Source organism: Pan paniscus, chromosome 13, assembly GCF_029289425.2.
Source record: "Pan paniscus chromosome 13, NHGRI_mPanPan1-v2.0_pri, whole genome shotgun sequence".
Lineage (NCBI taxonomy): Eukaryota > Metazoa > Chordata > Mammalia > Primates > Hominidae > Pan > Pan paniscus.
Window position 1 is genome coordinate 74,121,556 of NC_073262.2, and position 20,421 is coordinate 74,141,976.

Genomic DNA, 20,421 nt, shown 5'->3' on the forward strand with positions numbered 1-20,421 from the left:
GGAGAATCACTTGAACCTGGGAAGCGGAGGTTGCAGTGAACCGAGATAGTGCCATTGCTCTCCAGCCTGGGAGACAGAGTGAGACTCCATCTCAAAAAAAAAAAGAAAAGCGCCAGGCAAAGTGGCTCACACCTGTAATCCCAACACTTCGGGAGGCTGAGGCAGGTGGATTACTTGAGTCCAGGAGTTCAAGACCATCCTGGGCAACATGGCAAAACTCTGCCTCTACAAAAAATGTAACAATTAGCTAAGCGTAGTAGCATGAGCTTGTAGTCCCAGTTACTTGGGAGGCTGAGGCAGGACAATTACATGAGCCTGGGAGGTGGAGGTTGAAGTGAGCTAAGATCATGCCATTGCACTCCAGCCTGGAGTGCGAGAAACTGTCTCAAAAAAAAGGAACAAAATAAAATTAAACATTTATGATCACATCTCAACTAATCAGAGAAGTACAAATTAAAAGAGACTTTTTCACATCAAAGATATAGCATTCAATATTGGCAGAAGTATAAATTTACTCAACCTTTCTGAAAAGTAATTGGGGAGTAAAACAAAAACCATAAAGGGTTTTTTGTTTTTTGTTTTTTTTAAATCCACTAGTTTTCATTCTAAAATAATGGGACCCATTTTATCCAGTAATTTTCATTTTAAATATCAGAACAATAGTTTTTGATCTTGATGGAATTCAACAGAGATATTCTTAGTAAATGTTCAGAAGTAAAGAAAGAATTTAATATGAACCATTTTTGGAAAACAACGTCCAGGTACGTATATGTATATAAACCAGAAGGAAATGAACCAAAATGTTAATAAGGGTTATTTTTGGCAGTTTTATAGTATTGTAAACTATTTTAATCTTGTTATATTTTTAAAATTTTTTTCTATGAATTATGGGATCAGAAAAAAATATTAACATTTAGTTAAGACGAGGAAAGCAAATAAATTGTGCCTTGGTATTTCATATCTCTGAATAAAAATAGTCTCTCAAACCTGAACAAATACTGTCTTGGTTATCAAGAATAATAATCATTTATTTTTCTTTTTTCCCAGTGTTGCATCTGAGCCAAGAAAACTTTATGAAATGCCAAAATGTTCCAAATCAGAAAAAATAGAGGATGCTTTATTATGGGAATGCCCAGTGGTAAGATTTCTTTTTAGAGCATTTGTTTCTAAAGCATTTTTAGCCTAGAAGAACCAGTTATTATTAACATATTGCATAAAATAATACAACTTAAATATCATAGTGACTCTTGCATCTTTAAAGCAATCAAGATGAGCGTGTATCTTTTATTTTCCTCATGAAATAATTTCTGTATTAAAAATACTACTAATATGAATGTGTTTTTAAAATTAGATAGATTTTTTTTTAGATACTGAAAACTAAAAAGTTATAAATCGATTAAAAGTTATATAAGCAGCATAAGCTAATGTATAATTATCTTAGTGTTTAAGAGATCATTCCACTCAATATACTGAAACAGTAACAAAGTATTTAGAGCAACAGTTATTTTACGTGTTAGGAAAATAATAAAAATAAAATAATAGGATAAGCTCATTTCATAAGGCTAGCTTTGCCTGGGTGTATATTTTTCAGAACACTGTTTTCATGGAATGTTAACGGGTGTCAGAGGAGTTAGGGGGAATTGGGCTGTGAAAAACTAAGTTTGTGACATTCCGAGTTTGAGACTGTAAACATGTCTATTGATAGAATTACTTCTCAGAGCCTTTAATAATAATAATAATAATAATACAATAATACTAATAGGTATGATGATTATCAAGCCATTTCCCCAAATTCTTTTGATCATAGAACTTCCTTGTTTAAGGAATATTTCTGAGTACAGGTTGAGCATCCCTAATCTGAAAATCTGAGATCCAACATGCTCCAAAATTCAAAACTTTTTGAATGCCGACATGACGCCACAAGTGGAAAATTTTACACCTGACCTCATGTGACAGGCACAAAATTGAAAATATTATGTAAAATTATCTTCAGGCTACATGTATAAGATAGATATGAAACATAAATGAATTTTGTGTTTAGACTTGGGTCCCATCCCCAAGATACCTCATTATGCATATGCAAATATCCCCAAATCCAAAGAAATTCAAATCTGAAACACTTCTAGTCCCAAATGTTTCAGTAGGAGAAGGGATAATCGACCTGTATTTGTTTTCTATAGGATCAGTGTTTATTCTAAGAAATGCACTTAGGAAATACTACAACAGATTAATCAGGTCTTTGAATCTGGTTGGTTGTCCTTTAGGAAAAACGGAACTCATAATATGTGACCAAAAATAATTTTTAAAGGATAAGAGGCTATATGCTAAATTTATTGTTAATTTTTTTTTCAGGCTATCAATTTTACATAAAGTTTTAGTTTTCTGGAGCTGCTGCTTTCTTTTTCTCTGAATACTTATTGTCTGTTCATTGAAGGCTCCTATTTAAAAATTAGAAAGCTTTTAAACCTATGTTTTCTTCTTCAACTCCTTATTGAAAGCTAAAAGTAACTGTTGTGCCTTTAGCAATTTAAAGCTTTTTGATCCATTTTCACTGGGGAGTATGGGGGAAGACGACAGATTTCTTAATTGAGAAAGTTTTTAATACACTAGTATAAAACACCAAAAATTTAGTAACCTAATTCCTACTCTCACTATTTTTTTTTTTTTTGAGATGGTCTCCCTTTGTTGCCCAGGCTGCAGTGCAGTGGCATGATCTCCGCTCACTGCAACCTCTGCCTCCCAGGCTCAAGCAATTCTCCTGCCTCAGCCTCCCAAGTAGCTGGGACTACAGGCACCCAGCACCATGCCCCACTAATTTTTGTATTTTTAGTAGAGACGGGGTTTCGCCGTGTTGGCCAGGCTGGTCTCGAACTCCTGACCTCAAGTGATCCACCCTCCTTGGACTCCCAAAGTGCTGGGATTACAGGCATAAGCCACCATGCCCGGTCCGTATTCTCACTTATTTTTAAACATTTTATTCTCATTTCAACTGCAGCAAGATTTTCTCTTAAGAAAAACCAGAAGCATATTGAATTGTTATTAACACACTGATATGAAACTACTTTTAAGTTAGTGTCCATCTTTTCCAAGACTCTGTGTGAATTACAGCTTTTTGTTTAAGAAAATATTTCAAACGTATTATATTTGCTGCTTCAAATTATTTTGATAGGCAAGATATAAATAGTATATTTTTTTAAATTTAAATTTTTTAAATATATTTTTTTAAGACAGGGTCTCACTCTGTTGCCTAAGCTGGAGTCCAGTGGCACAATCACAGCTCACTGTAGCCTCTACCTCCTGGGCTCAAGTGATCTTTCCACCTTGGCCTCCTGAGTAGCTGGGACTACAAATGTGCACCAACAAACCCAGCTAATTTTTGTATTTTTTGTAGAGGTGGGGTTTTGTCATGTTGCCTAGGCTAGTCTTGAACTCCTGGGCTCAAGTGATCTGCCCGCCTTGGCCTCCTGAAGTGCTGGGATTATAAGTGTGAGTCACCACGCTCAGCCAAAAACTTTTAAATCTTCATGAAACAACATTTAGATAAGACATTGTAGAATAAATGCATTTATATCATTGCCCTGAATCCAGTGTAAGACTCCAAGGGTTAATAAACTTAAAAAATAAAAATCTTATAGCCAGTATTTTAAGAAACTTGATTATACTTACCAAAGGAACATTGTTTGTTTTCTGTTCTTTTAAATATGGAGAGCTTTATTCCTTTACCTAACAAAGGAATTAATTTTAGCAAAATGATTCATTCCAACCTTCTTGTAAGAAATATCTAGGAGAGTGGCCAGGTGTGGTGGCTCACGCCTGTAATCCCAGCACTTTGGGAGGCCGAGGCGGGCAGATCACGAGATCGGGTGTTCAACACCAGCCTGACCAACATAGTGAAACCCCGTCTCTACTAAAAATACAAAAATTAGCCAGGTGTGGTGGCACGCACCTGTAATCCCAGATACTCGGGAGGCTGAGGCGGAGAATTGCTTGAACCTGGGAGGCAGAGGTTGCAGTGAGCAGAGATCATGCCACTGCACTCCAGCCTGGGTGACAGAGCAAGACTCTGTCTCAAAAGAAAAAAAAAAATCTAGGAGAGTCAACTAAGAAAAATAATGAATCTAAGTGATAAACATTCAGGAAATTCTCTAAATAAGAGATTTATTTACAATCTTAATATCTCAGGGTTCTTTTTAGGTTTCCAGGGGAAAAGAGCAGGATAACAGTGTGGAGACTGCTAAGTTGAGAATTTAAAACAAATGAGAACATAAGATTTTTTAAATTGCATTGTGAATGTAACATTTTTTATCAATCCTTTAATCTCACCCTTTTAGACATATTGAGAAAATGTTAAATAGAAAATATTATGAAATTTTAATAAGATGTTTCAGATCTTTGAGTATGAAAAATATAACAAAAAAGCCTAATTTCAAAAAACTATTTGAGATCAAGGGACAATGGTATGACCAATATGAAGGGTCAAGACTGAAATGTATTGTCTTTACTATCAAGAACTCTACTTTCAGTTTTTTCTCGGACAGTTAATTTCAGCTTCATAGAGATTTCTGACCACATTAAGGAACGCTGTTTTCCTGGGTTTGTTTTGGGTATATGTCATTATGTTATTTCTTGCTGAAATTTATAATTGTGGGTTTTTTGTATTGTTTTAGTATTTAATGGTGTATAATGTGTTATTCAATTATATGTAGTTATACAAAAAAAAACACTAGCATACAAACAAAAATTATTTTTTTCCTTAACATTTGAAAGGCAAGACAAATTTTTAGGGAGCATATATAAAATAACTATGTCTTCATTCTTTTCTATTCACTTTTTGGCCTAAGCAGATACTAGATTAATTTCAGCCTCTCTTTTCTTTCTTTCTTTCTTTCTTTTTTGAGATGGAGTCTTCTGTCGCCAGGCTGGAGTGCAGTGGCGCGATCTCAGCTCACCACAACCTCCACCGCCCGGGTTCAAGTGATTCTCCTGCCTCAGCCTCCCAAGTAGCTGGGATTATAAGCATGCACCGCCACGCCCAGCTAATTTTTGTATTTTTTTTAGTAGAGATGGGGTTTCGCCATGTTGGCCAGGCTGGTCTCAATCTCCTGACCTCGTGATCCAGCCACCTCAGCCTCCCAAAGTGCTGGGATTACAGGTGTGAGCCACTGCACCTAGCCACTTCTTTTTTTCTTTTTTATCTAGAAACAGAGTCTTGCTATGTTGCCCAGGCTGATATCGAACTCCTGGGCTCAAGTAATGCTTCTGCCTCACTCTCACAAAGTGCTGGGATTACAGGTGGGGACCACGATGCCCTTTTAGTCTACAAATTAAAGAAGAAAACTTTGCTTCTCTTTTTCTTCCTGCCTTAGACTTCCACCTTGTGGTGGCTCCTCAGTGACAGGAGTGCCCATGCAGCTATCCTCTCCCTTTTCTAGGATAATTCATTGGTGACATAGGTCATCTTTCAAACCAGGTCCATTTTCTGTACTTTAGCTGTCTTCATTGGTTTCTAGCTTTTCATTTGAGCTTAGGTCAGAACCACAGTGAATAATGAAGTAATTTGCATTTTGCCAGTTTTGACTTCCATCTAAAGGAAACAAGTCCTGTGGTAAAGGAAAAAGGGGGCAATATGAATGTCTATTCTAGCAGAGAACCCTTTTTTTTTGAGACAGGATCTCACTCTGTCACCCAGGCTGGAGTGCAGTGGCATAGTCATCACTCACTGCAGCCTTGACCTCCCAGCCTCAAGCGATCCTCTTGCCTCAGCCTCCTAAGTAGTTGGGACTCCAGGCACTCACCACCATGCTAATAGCAGAGGACTCTTAATCGCTATGCTATATACATGATTTTAAGAGCTGTTATTGTTGTTATTGTTATCACAGAAGTAGCATCATTGTCTTCTACTGTTACGATTAACATTTGTGAATACTTAATAAAATAATAACTAATTCATAATAATAAATTATTTCAGGCCATGTTTAAGTGCTTTATGTGAATAAACTCAATAAGTGATGATGAAATAATTACCCACAATCTTATCTTTCCTTGTCTTAATTCTCTAGTTGGGCATTTAATCTTTCTTTTGTGGTTTATTTATTTGGCTATTTGAATATTTAGCTATTTTCTTTGAACATTGATTACTGCAAATTGTTTATGGCCAAGCAGTTTCATTTTTATATCTCATTTTTTTTTTTAGGGAGATATACTTCCCAATTCATCAGATTATAAGTCCTCACTCATAGCACTGACTGCTCATAATTGGCTACTTCGTATATCAGCAACTACGGGAAAAATCCTTGAGAAAATATATCTTGCAGCTTATTGCAAATTCAGGTATTTACTGTGAATTTATTATTCAAGATTTTATTTTAAAAATTTGAAACCTGTGGCCCAGGAAATTTCAAGCCTTTTTTCCCTGTCAGTTTTCTAATCCATTACCAGATCTCAATTAATAAACCTATTTTCTTTTTCTCCCCTCATGACTACATTTAGAGGTCTGAGTATAGAGACCCTCTATCATTTGTCTTTTTTTTTTTTTTCTTTTTTAAGACAAGGTCTTGCTCTGTCTCCCAGGCTGGAGTGCAGTGGCGTGATCTCTGCTTACTGCAACCTCCACCTACCAGGTTCAGGTGATTCTCCGGCCTCAGCCTTCCGAGTAGCTGGGATTTTGGGTGTACACCCCATGCCCAGCTACTTTTTTATTTTTGGTAGAGCTGAGGTTTCCCTATGTTGGCCAGGCTGGTCTCAAACTCCTGACCTCAAGTGATCTGCCCACCTCAGCCTCCTAAAGTTCTGGGATTACAGGCGTGAGCCATCGTGCCCAGCTGTCATTTATCTTTGTATCCCTAATAAGTAACTAACCTGTAGTAGTTTAAATAAACTTTAAAAAAAAAAAATTCCCTGTATTCTACAAATAGTATTTTCTATGTAAGATGCTCTTTATGGTAGATTTTCCTGAAGGCTAGTCTGTTTCAGTTAAATTGTCTGCTGTGTACAATCCAAGAACTGTTATTTTAACTATTAGTTTTATAAATTAGATGTAAATGTTTGGAGTGAATATGTTCATGGAATGTGTGAAAGTAACATTTTTAGTGCTTTTTATACTTCCATTTTAAAGTAGAAATGGTTATTTTGTTTTCTAAGTTTTGAATACTCTTAGATCAAAAACAATTTTTATTCACCAATGCTCTAGAAAGATTAAAATTATGTATGTATTTAAATAGGGATATGTCCATATAGGGATATAGAGGAAATTTTTTTAGCTATTTATTTTTTAGAATAGATCACTTTGCTTTTATAATTTAAATAACTAAAAAATAGTTTACTTATAAAATATAATATTTTGGTTTTAAGTATAAGGAAAGTGACCCAAATAAATAAACTTCTCTTCATTCTTTTAAAAGATACTTGAGCTGGGACACTCCTCAAGAAGTCATTGCAGTTAAGTCAGCTCAGAACAGAGGCTCAGCAGTGGCCCGGCAGGTATACATATTTAAACATTCAATAAAATGAAGACTCTTTTTCATAGGAATTTGTCTGCAGATTTGTTATGAAAAAATCTAATGATCTTTTATTTCTGAAGCATGCTGTAAAAGATAGGATTCACGGCAACCTGGATGGAATCGGAGACCATTATTCTAAGTGAAGTAACTAAGAAATGGAAAACCAGACATTGTATTTTCTCACTCATAAGTGAGAGCTAAGCTTTGAGGATGCAAAGGCATAAGAATGATACAATTTACTCTGGAGACTCGGGTGAAAGGGTGGGAGGTGGGTGAGGGATGAAACACTACACATTGGGTATAGTGTATACCACTCAGGTGATATGTGCACCAAAATCTGAGAAATCACCACTAAAGAACTTACTCATGTGACCCAACACCACCTGTTCCTCAAAAACCTATTGAAATAAAATAATAATAAAAATATTTTTAAAAAGAAAAGTTGATAGGTAGATTTTTTTTTTTTCTGAAGCGTGCTATTTAAAGAGATTTTTCTCTTTCTCAAAGAATTACCCAGGATTTACTAGATTTTATAAAGTCTGGAAATTTATATCAAGAAACTTTTTGTTTCTATTGGTGACTTATGGGGAAATACTATGGAAAGCATTTATTGAGCACTTAAAAAATAGATATAGACTGCTTTTAGAGGTTTTCTGTTTCTTTATACACCTGGACACCTAGAAAAAGCAAATACTTATTTTGTGTCTCCCCTTGGCAGAGTCTGTTGTAGTTCTTTCTCATTTTTAATTTGAACTACTTCAGCTTTTTCTCACTAGTGTCCTTGATGGCAAAACAGGCAGGCACTGATCTGAGTTCTTTACCTGTATTTACTAATTTAATCTTCAGCACACTCCTTTCAGTAGATACTTTCATCATCCCATTTTACAGGTGAGGATTCTGAGCCCCAGAGAGGCTAAGTAACTTATCCAACATCATAGTGTTGGTAACCTAGGCTCAAACTCAGGCAGTTTAGCTCTAGAGTCCCTGCTCTTATGCACTGTAGCAAGCTGCCCCTTCTTGAAATTTCTGTAATATGGACTGGCAGGTGAAGTTTATATAGAACTCTAGCATTAAAAAAAAAAAAAAAGTTAAGTAGTTCCTCTAATTTTACCTTGTTTAGATAACTACATCAAGCATTTCCTTGTCAACCCTACAGTGTATTCCCATACACGCTGGGTCTGTGAACTCTGCTTTTCATTCCTCCCTCATCTCTCTTGTCTACTTTTTCTGTATGCCCCTGAAGCCAAGCAAACTATTTGTTGGCTGCTTCTACTTACTTTTTATCATGGTTATCTGAATGTTTTCCTACCCTTTACTAATCCTGCCCAGTCACATTAATAACTTAACTGCATGCCTTTTATTGGAATCTCCTTACCCTTTTCCTGATTTATTTAGTATGACATCTAAGAAAGAGAGATGCTGTCTCTCTCTTAGTAATACTTCTCTCTTTATACTCTTACTACCTTGCTTTTACTTTGGTAAAGGAAAATTCAGAAAAGTGGGATAGTATAAAAAAGCAAAACATTTTGCTACTTTGAGAATTCTAAAGTGTCTTGTCTGATGTACCTTTTTAATAATTTAAATTGCTAAAGAGCAAGAATTTTTGTTTTGTTTTGTTTTGAGACGGAGTCTTGCTTTGTTGCCAGGCTAGAGTGTAGTGGTGAGATCTCAGCTCACGGCATCCTCCGCCTCCCAGGTTCAAGCAGTTCTCCTGATTCAGTCTCCTGAGTAGCTGGGACTACAGGCGTGCACCACCACGCCCAGCTAATTTTTGTATTTTTACTAGAGACGGGGTTTCACCATGTTGGCCAGCATGGTCTCGATCTCTTGACCTCCCAAAGTGCTGGGATTTACAGGCGTGAACCACCACTCCCAGCCAAGAATTTTTTTAAGTTTAATTCTATACGTTATCATATGTTAATGTTTTACATTTACCATCACCTGATAATGTTAATAAAATCTTGTCAGTATTTCTATATTCTGGACTGTTTTCCTACAGTCTCCAGCCAACAAGTAGTAGCTCTTAGTTTGGGTATAAACCCAAATCCTTTGGGTTTAAGGAACACAGAAGGAGTCTGATTTACCTTGAAGATATTAGTTCAATAAAAATTTATCCCTTTCAAAGTGAGAATCTTTTGGGCTTTAAGCATTACAATCTTTTTTATTTGCTGTTTATTTGTTTTCTAAATTTTAGTTATAGCAGTTTTGATTGGTGGTTCCAGCCTTAAAAGTTCTATTGAAGCAGAGACTGGCTGTGATGGGGCAGACAGCTTTGCCTAACACAAATTTAAGAAATTCCCTTCAAAACTGTATTGGAGAAGTACAACAGATTGTTTTACATTTCATAGTGGCAAGAAATTGGACCTTGTTCTTCAAAGTAAGGAGGCTATCCTTTTCAAGCAGAAAAGTCACTCAAGCTTTCATTGATGTTATTATTTCTAATTTCCTGTAAAGGAGTCAGCACAACACTACTTTCATTATATATTTATTTATTTAGAGACAGCATGTCTGATGCCCAGGCTAGAGTGCAATGGCTTGATCAGAGTTCACTGCAGCTTCAAACTCCTGGGCTGAAGTGCTCCTCTCACGTCAGCCTCCTGAGTAGCTGGGACTACAGGCATGCACCACCATGTCCAGCTAATTTTTTTATTTTTTGTATAAACGAGGTCTCACTATTTCTACAGTGAGTGGCCAGGCTGGTCTCAGACTCCTAGCCTCAAGCGATCCTCCTGCCTTAGCCTCCCAAAGGGCTAGGATTATAGGCGTGAGCTACCTGATCCAGCAACTTTCAAATGATATGAGCATGATAACTACATATCTTTTTATTAGGCTCTTTATTGTTCAAACTCCAATTCAAAATATAAATGCATGGTATTTTATTGCTAAGAAATGTTTACTTTTATGGATTTTTGTCTGTATATATGCGCGTGTGTGTCTGAAGGGCTGAAGCTTTAGTGGACATGTTTTGAATATGTTGCCCTTCCGTTTAAGTAACTTTGCAATCTAAATAGATGGATGTTTTCATAATATGAAAATGTTTGTATAACTACATGCTAAAACAGATGGATTTTTTCAACTAATGAAAACACTGTGTTTCTGAAGTACTTTTGAGAGCTGTGTGTAATTGTAGTCTTTCCTTCTAGGCAGGCATTCAACAACATGTTTTGCTGTACCTTGCAGTGTTCCGAGTTCTACCTTTTTCACTTGTAGGGATTCTAGAGATCAACAAAAAGGTAAGAACTCCTTTCTTATTTGATTGCAATATTTTATTGACAATAAGTTGTAATGTCATTATTTAATTATTTATGAGATATTTGATTGGAAATGCTCCCCTCACTATAAAAAGTTCACTAACTTGGTTTATTTTGTAACAAAATACATGAGAACATTTGCCTAATATCCCTTCATCTTTCTGCATGTTTTTATGCCTCTCAAGTGGATCATATTGGATACCTGTGGTCATTAACAAACTACTATGTTATGAAATTACAAAATGAGTAAGGTTTTTTTTTTCAGAAGGAACATTCCAAAGCTCGTTAAAAAGATCATTAAAGGAAGGTGAAAAGTTGCAACAAAATATTTCATTTTAATTGCAAGGTATAGGTCTAAAACTTGCTTTATGATATATAACAAGCCTTATATTTAAATATGTAAATTTTCCAATTCATTCAGTTTTGGGTTTTATTGTTGTTCCCATTTGTTCTTGACTTGTGGAGCAGTTACATGGGAGGAAAGAAGGAGCAAATTTCCTTTGAGTAAAATAATGAATAGGATTCTACTTTAAAAAAAAAAAGTTACTTACTCTTGGTGCATAGTTATTTATTGAGCTCTCCTACTGGTCTTTAATTCAGCACCTGAAGTATTGTAGAGGACAGTATCTTGAGGATCTACTGATCTTTATAAGCAAACAAGATGAATGTATTAAAATTTTACATTATGTAAGCATTATATACTAAACTGCATAATGGCTAAAGAGTAATATTAGTTACCATTCATTGCTTATTTTGTGCCATGCACTTTGAATATTTTACAACATTGTAATGTATATATTTAATTAAGTTAAGCAGCAGTCCCAGCTACTCAGAAGGCTGAGGCAGGAGAATGGTTTGAGCCCAGGAATTCAAGGCTTTGATGAATTATGATTGCACCACTACACTCCAGCCTGGGTGACAGAGTTAGACTCTGTCTCTAAAAAATTAAAATAAAAAATAAAAAGCAGCTACCTAAATCCTAAAGGTGGCAAGTAGAGGATCTAGAATTAAAATAGATTGGCTACTTTATTATAGCAGTCATTATTATTATTAATTTTGTTTTTTTTTTTTGAGACAGTCTTGCTCTGTCACCCAGGCTGCAGTGCAGTGGCGCGATCTCTGCCCACTGCAATCTCTGCCTCCTGGGTTCAAACAATTCTTCTGCCTCAGCCTCCTGAGTAGCTGGGACTACAGGCGCCTGCCACCACACCTGGCTAATTTTTTGTATTTTTAGTAGAGACGGGGTTTCACCGTGTTAGCCAGGATGGTCTCGATCTCCTGACTTTGTGATCTGCTCACCTCAGCCTCCCAAAGTGCTGGGATTACAGGCATAAGCCACCACACCTGGCCAGCACTCATTATCTTAAAATATGTTTGAATTGGCCTGGTACAGTGGCTCACACCTGTAATTTCAGCACTTTGGGAGGCTGAGGCAGGCCGGTCATTTGAGGTTAGGAGATCAGTACCAGCCTGGCCAACATGGTGAAGCCCCGTCTCTACTAAAAATATAAAAATTAGCCACGGGTGGTAGTGCACGCCTGTAGTCCCAGCTACTCGGGAGGCTGAGGTGGGAGAATCGCTTGAACCTAGGAGGTAGATATTGCAGTGAGCCAGGATTGCGCCACGGCAACAGAGCAAAACTCCATCTCAAAAAAAAAAAAGTTTGAATTGCGCAAGTCCTCTTTTTCTTCTTTTACGTTTTCTTTCTTTTTTTAAAGCTTTTCTTTATATACTTTTTTTTTTAACTTCTAAGTTCAGGGGTACATGTGCATTATGTGCAGGTTTGTTATATAGATAAACATGTGTCATGGGGGTTTGTTGTACAGATTATTTCATTCCTCAGGTTTAAGCCTAATATCTATTAGTTATTTTTCCTGATCCTTTCCCTCCTCCCACCCTCCACCCTCCGATAGGCCCGAGTGTGTGTTGTTCCCCTCTATGTGTCCATGTATTCTCATCATTCCATGTGTTCTCATCATTTAACTCCCACTTACAAGCGAGAACATGGAGTACTTGGTTTTCTGTTCCTGTTTTAGTTTGCTAAGGTTAATGGCCTCTGGCTCCATCCACGTCCCTGCAAAGGACATGATCTTGTTCTTTTTGTGGCTGCATAGTATTCCCTGGTGTATACGTACAACATTTTCGTTACCCAGTCTATCACTGATGGACATTTAGGTTGGTTCCATGTCTTTGCTCTTGTGAATAGTGCTGCAGTGAACATATATGTGCATGTGTCTTTTATATTTATAATAGAAGGATTTATATCCCTTTGGATATATACCCAGTAATGGGATTGCAGGGTTAACTGGTATTTCTGTCTTTAGGTCTTTGAGGAACCACCACACTGTCTTCCATAATGGTCAGACTAATTTCCATTGTCACAAACAGTGTATAAGTGTTTCCTTTTCTCCACAACCTTGCCAGCATCTGTTATTTTTTGACTTTTTAATAATATCCATTCTGACTGGTGTGAAATGGTACCTCATTGTGGTTTTGATTTGCATTTCTCTGATGATCAGTGATGTTGAGCTTTTTTTCATGTGCTTGTTGGCCACATGTATGCCATCTTTTGAGAAATATCTGTTCATGTCCTTTGCCCACTTTTTAATGGGTTTTTTTTTCTTGTAAATATGTTGAAGTTCCTTTTAGATTCTGGATATTAGACCTTTGTCAGAGGTATGGATTGCAAAAATGTTCTTCCATACTGTAGGATGTCTGTTGACTCTGTTGATGGTTTCTTTTGCTGTGCATAAGCTCTTTAGTTTAAGTAGATCCTATTTGTCAATTTTTGCTTCTGTTGCAATTGCTTTTGGTGTTTTCATCATGAAATCTTTGCCCATGCCTATGTCCAGAATGATATTGCCTAGGTTATCTTCCAGGGTTTTTATAGTTTTGGGTTTTACATTTAAGTCTTTAATCCATCTTGAGTTAATTTTTGTATATAGTGTAAGGAAGGGGTCCAGTTTCAATTTTCTGCACATGGCTAGCCAGTTATCCCAGCACCACAGGGAATCCTTTCCCCATTGCTTGTTTTTGTCAAGTTTGTCGAAGATCAGATAGTTACAGGTGTGCAGTCTTATTAATATTTCTGGGTTCTCTCTTGGTTTATGTTTCTGTTCTTGTACCAGTACCATGCTGTTTTGGTTACTGTAGCCATGTAGTATAGTTTGAAGTCAGATAGCGTGATGTCTCCAGCTTTGTTCTTTTTGCTTAGGATTGCCTTGGCTAATTCAGCCTCTGTTTTGGTTCCATATGAATTCTAAAATAGTTTTTTCTAGTTCTGTGAAGAACATCAATGGTAGTTTAATGGGAATAGCATTAAATATATAAATTGCTTTGGCCAATATGGCCATTTTAATGCTATTGATTCTTCCTAACCATGAACATGGAGTGTTTTTCCATTTGTTTGTGTCATCTTTGTAGATCTCCTTGTAGAGATCTTTCACTTCCTCTGTTAGCTGTATTCCTAGGTATTTTATTCTTTTTAGGACAACTGTGAATGAGAGTTTGTTCATTATTTAACTCTCGGCTTGACTGTTGTTGTTGTATAGGAATGCTAGCAATTTTTGCACATTGATTTTGTATCCTGAGACTTTGCTGATGTTGCTTATCAGTTTAAGAAGCTTTTGGATTAGACAATGGGGTTTTCTAGATACAGGATCATGTTGTTTGAAAAGAGGGATAGTTTGACTCCCTTTCTTCCTATTTGAATGCCTTTTATTTGTTTCTCTTGCCTGATGGCTCTGGCCAGAATTTCCAACACACTGTTGAATAGGAATGGTGAGAGTGGACATCCTTGTCTTGTTCTGGTTTTCAAGGGGAGTGACAAGTTGTCTTTTTTCAAAGTGGGAAACTAGGATCAGTGAATTAAAAAGTCATGAACTAGTCAATGTCAGAGTAAACAATACTTATCCTTCTAAGAGATGACAAAAAATACAACTCATAATTTAATTGTTTTCTCTGTGCCTGTAGGTTAAGTACTTATGTTTGCTTATTACAGTCTGCAACAGAAATGAATATGTGGCAAAGTAATAAACTGTTTCTATTTATTCCTGTATGTCCAAGGTAATTGGACATCTTCCTCTATTCCTGTATTTCCAAGGTAATTGGACAAGGACATCTTCATTTAAGTAGTTTGTTTTTGATTAAGCTGGTGAATTGTATAAAAATAAGAATAATAGAAAAATATGCAATTAGAGAGATTTGGTTTTAAATATTGTTACTTGGGATTGAAGAACATCTTTCACTTACCATGCATGAAAGACTATCCAGGGGCTGGGCACCTCTAATTAACTAAAAATTTGTCTCTATTTTATAAAGAACATTTTAGCATAAAGAATGGATCCTTGGAAGAGTATGAATAGTAGATTAAATATTCATTTAGAACGACATGGCCTTGGTGTATGCCAGTGTCTATGAGGAATGGAATTTGTTATTAATAGATATTGACAATGCTATGAAGCAAATGAATGCTGGTGCATTATTCTGAGGGATATGTGCCGCACTTCCATTAGCGCTCCAGTATGAGAATCCAGTGGCTTACTGCTCACTCTTAATAACACCCTAGCCTCAAGGTGATAAATTATAATGAGGTTTTAATGCTAGGCAGCAGTGTTATCATAGTGACATGAATATTAAGCAAGAGTACAAACCACTGTGAACATTCAGAGGATTGGACTTCCAGTCTTTTCTCAGGTGATATCTGTCTTTCCCCCCGCCAGATTTTTGGGAACGTTACAGATGCTACCTTGTCTCATGGAATACTGATTGTGATGTACAGCTCAGGACTGGTCAGACTTTATAGCTTCCAAACCATCGCTGAACAGGTAGAGAAAACTGAAATTTGTCATGTTACTATTAGCATGAGTTTTCGACTAAAGTATGATTTTTTTTTAGTGAGATGCTTTTAGAGTAAGGCACTTCTGTAGATTTTGGCTCTAAAAAACTGTAGAAATGTAGAAGACAAGTAACCTTTAAAGCAGGGGTGGGGAAGATAAACAGAAAGGCCATTGGAAAAAGACATTTTCTTTGTCATATACATGTGAATTTTATTTTTGTTCTCTCCAGATATCAAATAAATAGGTGCTAAAGCCACCATTTTTGTTTTGTTTTGTTTTTAGTTCATGCAACAGAAACTTGACTTAGGGTGTGCATGCAGATGGGGTGGGACTACTGGAACTGTAGGAGAGGCTCCTTTTGGCATTCCTTGTAATATTAAAATCACAGGTATGGCTACTCTATAGTATTTTTTCACCTTAAAAAAATAAGTGGTCATATAAATAGTTATTAATTATAGTCATCCAAATGTTTTTCTCATTTATTTAAAAAACTCAATTCATTTTACTCCTATACATCATGTGCCTTGCTATTCAATAACGAATAAGCTTCGAGGAAAATCTATCAGTTATTCATTGAACCAAAGGCCTGGGGATGCTGAGCCTTGCTTGGCCACAGACCTTCAGCAATTCACTTTACTTTTCTGATCCTTGATTTCCTTATCTGCAAAATGAGTTGCAGCAAATGATACCATCTTAGCTCTCTTATAACTTAGTATTTTACAATTCGATGAAATTTACCCCCTCTCTAAGAAAGGTGTTTTCCAAGAAAAAATTTTTATCATGCCATCTGAACATAGAGCTTAGACACAGACAGAACTTCCCAGTATACTTAAAGAGTGCAAAATCACAAAAAGAAAATTATATCCAATTCTATAAATATAGTAAAAATGTTCTATATTTAGCTTATCAAATTCAGTTGTTAGAAAAGAAATCAACTGGCCAGGCATGGTGGCCCATGCCTGTAATCCCAGCACTTTGGGAGGCTGAGGCGGGCGGATCACTTGAGGTTGGGAGTTCGAGACCAGCCTGACCAATGTGGAGAAACCCCATCTCTACTAAAAATACAAATTAGCCAGGCATGGTGGCACCTGTAATCCCACCTACTCGCAAGGGAGGCTGAGGCAGGAGAATAACTTAGACCTAGGAGGCAGAGGTTGTGGTGAGCCAAGATCATGCCATTGCACTCCAGCCTGGGCAACAAGAGCGAAACTCCATCTCAAAAAAAAAGAAAAGAAATCAACTATTACTCAAATTCAGTAGTAGTACATTAAAAGAAATAGATCATGACTGTTCAGAGTTCATCTCAGGAATCCAAGGATGGTTTAATGTTTACAAATTTAATAGCTATAAAGATCACATGAGTAAACTAAAAGAGAAAATTTTTTTAATTATCCTAATATCTGTTTATCTTAATTCTTGTTCATTAAGACTCATTCCTTATCATGTTGAAGACATTCCTCTTATTTATAACCAACCAATAAGCATTATATTTTTAGGTGAAACGCCAAAGGATTTTCTAATATATGCAGAATAAGATAAGAATTTTTTCTGTCATTTTTCCTTAACATTTTATTAGTAATAGACCAAGAAACAGAAATGAACGATCTCATTGTTCAAAGGGAAAAAAATATTATTTTTGGTAGTAAATGACAAATTATAAAAACTACTGGGAGTTCAAGTAAGTTATTCATGAAGTTCAAAATAAATATTTTAAAAATTACTCAAGTTTTTAGATGCCTTGGACAAACTGAATTAGGCAGTTGTATGAAAATTCAGCCCTAGCAATACCTCCTGTATTCAGTACAAATACATTAAAAGCAATCTATTAAGAATTTTAAAACTGTAGGCTGCAGTGGTAACCGGGTTATTTTGAAATGGGTTATTTCGGACAGAGTTTTTCCAAATGGTAGCATTATTCTTGTTGAAATGCAAATAAAAAGTAAGTAAAGGCTGGGCACAGTGGCTCAAGACTGTAATTCCAGCACTTTGGGAGGCTGAGGCGGGTGGATCACGAGGTCAGGAGTTCGAGACCAGCCTGGCTAACATGGTGAAACCCCATCTCTACTAAAAATACAAAAATTAGCTAGGCACAGTGGCAGGCATCTGTAATCCCAGCTACTTGGGAGGCTGAGGCAGGAGAATTGTTTGAACCCAGGAGATGGAGGTTGCAGTGAGCCGAGATCGCGCCACTGCACTCTAGCCTGGGCGATTGAGCAAGATTCCATCTAAAAAAAAAAAAAAAGTGAGTAAAACAAAAGAACAAAGATGATAAAGACAAAGTACATAGAGCCTGAAGAATTGTCCTGGAGTTTTATCCCTTTTTTTAAGAAAGAAGACTGGATTTGGGATCAGAATCTTAGTCTGCTGAATAGTAAGGGTGACACTCTGCTACTAATTGGTGGTATGATAGTGGGCAAATTATTATTAGTAGTAGTATTATTAGTATTATTAGTATTATTAGTATTTTGAGACAGGGTCTCACTCTGTTGCCCAGACTGGAGTGCAGTGGAGAGATCACAGCTCACTGCCACCTCCACCTCTTGGGCTCAAGTGATCGTCCTACATTAGCCTCCCAAGTAGCTGGCACTACAGGGGCATGCCACCACACCCAGCTAATTTTTGTATTTTTTGTTTGGTGGAGATGGTGTTTCACTATGTTGCTCAATTTGGCCTTGAACTCCTGGGCTCAAGCAGTCTGCCTACCTCATCCACCCAAAGTGCTGGGATTATAGGCATGAGCCACTGTGCCCAGCTGATAGTGGGCAAGTTATTTAACCTCTCTGGGCCTCAAATTTTGAAACTTTGAAATAATAATATTTGAAAACATGATCTATGAAATCATTTGTCATTGTAAAAAAAATAATTCAATGATTTTTGTATGTTTGACTAAGAAAATTAGCACATTATATTGGAAGCTTTCAGTGTTTATTTCATACTGTAGAGACTTAAATCCCATTCATTTCTCCAAATTTGTTTTTCAATCTTAAGGTCTATACAAATAGTATTTATTTTAACTTTAAATAATTTTTTTTCTTAGTGCAAAAGCAGTTCCTTTGCATTATTTAAAAAATTGGGAAATTGGCCAGGCATGGTGCCTCATGCCTGTAATCCCAGCACTTTAGGAGGCTGAGGCGGGCAGATCACTTGAGGTCAGGAGTGCAAGACCAGGCTGGCCAACACAGTGAAACCCCGTCTCTACCAAAAATACAAAAAATTAGCCTGTAATCTCAGCTACTCAGGAGGCTAAGGCAGGAGAATTGCTTGAACCCAGGAGGCGGAGGTTGCAGTGAGCCGAGATCGTGCCACTGCACTCCAGCCTGGGCGACAGAGCAAGACTCTGTCTCAAAAGGAAAGAAAAAAAGAAAAAAGAAAATAAAATTTAAAAATTGGGAAATAAAGATAAGCAAAAGAGAAAATGTAAAACATTATAGTCCTCTTACATGGGGTTAACTGTTATCTCCTTGATGTGTTATTTTCTAATCTTATAATGTATATATTTCTATATGTTTAAAACCAAGAAAAGAATCATACCATAAGTGCTCTTTTATAACTCACTTGTTAAGAAATCAACTCTATTGAGGTATAATTTGCATATAATTAAAATGCACCCATTTTAACTGTACAGTTTGAGTTTTGTCAAATGTATACATCCACGAAATCACCGCTACAGTCAAGATTTAGAATCTTTCCATCATCTCAAAAAGTTCCCCTGTGCTCTTCCCAGTAAATTCCTCTCTTAACCCAGCCCTAGGCAACCAGTGATCTGCTTTTTTTTCACAGTAGATTAAATTTATATTTTCTGGAGTTTTATATTAATGAAATCACATGGCATGTATTTTTTGGTTTGGCTTCTTTCACTCAGGATATTATATTTGAGATTCGTTTCATGTTGTTGCATGTAGCTATAGCTAACCCACTTTTTGATGTTAATATATTATGAATATTTCCATCTAGATTATTTAATAGGTGGCCTTGTGAAAACAACAAAGTTGTAATCCTATCTCACTCTTAAATAATAGATGGATCAAAGACTTAAAAGTTTTAGAAGAAAACTTGGGAGAATCTTTTTATCTCAGTGTGGGGAAGACCTTTTTAAGTATGGCACAAAACCCAAAGCCATAAAAGAAGAGATTGATAAATTTGATTATATAAAAATAAAATTCTGCATGGCAAAAAATCCCCAGAAATATACAACATAAACCAACTCAAATAACAACAGGAGACATAGTTACAAATCATACTGTAAGGCAATTTCCTTAATATGTGAAGGGTTCTATAGATCAATAAGAAAAGGAGTGATAGCACAATTACAAAATGATCAAAGGATATTGTTTAAAAGAAACAGAAATATAAATGACTTTTAATTAGGGGAGTGCAAAGCTCAATGTCACTGATAAGAGAAATGTAAATTAAAATTATTATAAGATAACATCTCTTCAGATTCTTAAATATCAGAAAGTTAGAACTTTCAATACAATATGGTTGGTAAAAGTTTAGGCACTTTCATTTATTGTTGGGACCCTTTATGGCCTCCAACAATTTGTCAATATGGCAGTTTGTTAATATGTATCAAAATTTTAAATGCATGTACTCCTTGAACCCAGCAACTCCAGTACTAGGAATTTATCCCAGATATATTCACTTGTACAGAAAGTGATAAATGTACAATTAAAACATTGTTTCTAATAGCAAAAGATTGGAAACAATCTATACATTGGTAAGTGACATTAGTATTATTATATCATCGTATACAAAAGATTGGAAACAATCTATACATTGATAAGTGGCATTAGTATTATTATATCATCATATAGCTGTATCACAAATTTAATT

General features: G+C 36.1%; 1 protein-coding gene across 4 annotated transcripts in view; it reads left to right on the top strand.

Annotated features, from left to right (window-relative positions):
* The window catches only part of DCAF17 (DDB1 and CUL4 associated factor 17), a 50,821-nt gene that overhangs the window by 8,267 nt on the left and 22,133 nt on the right, over nucleotides 1–20,421 (top strand). For all 4 annotated transcript variants that reach the window (XM_034954482.2, XM_014344012.3, XM_034954483.3 and 1 more), the window contains exons 3-8: nucleotides 1,048–1,138; nucleotides 6,194–6,330; nucleotides 7,401–7,479; nucleotides 10,643–10,732; nucleotides 15,472–15,576; nucleotides 15,871–15,976. In XM_034954482.2, the coding sequence (XP_034810373.1) occupies nucleotides 1,048–1,138; nucleotides 6,194–6,330; nucleotides 7,401–7,479; nucleotides 10,643–10,732; nucleotides 15,472–15,576; nucleotides 15,871–15,976 (608 nt within the window). The remainder of the gene's footprint in view (nucleotides 1–1,047; nucleotides 1,139–6,193; nucleotides 6,331–7,400; nucleotides 7,480–10,642; nucleotides 10,733–15,471; nucleotides 15,577–15,870; nucleotides 15,977–20,421) is intronic.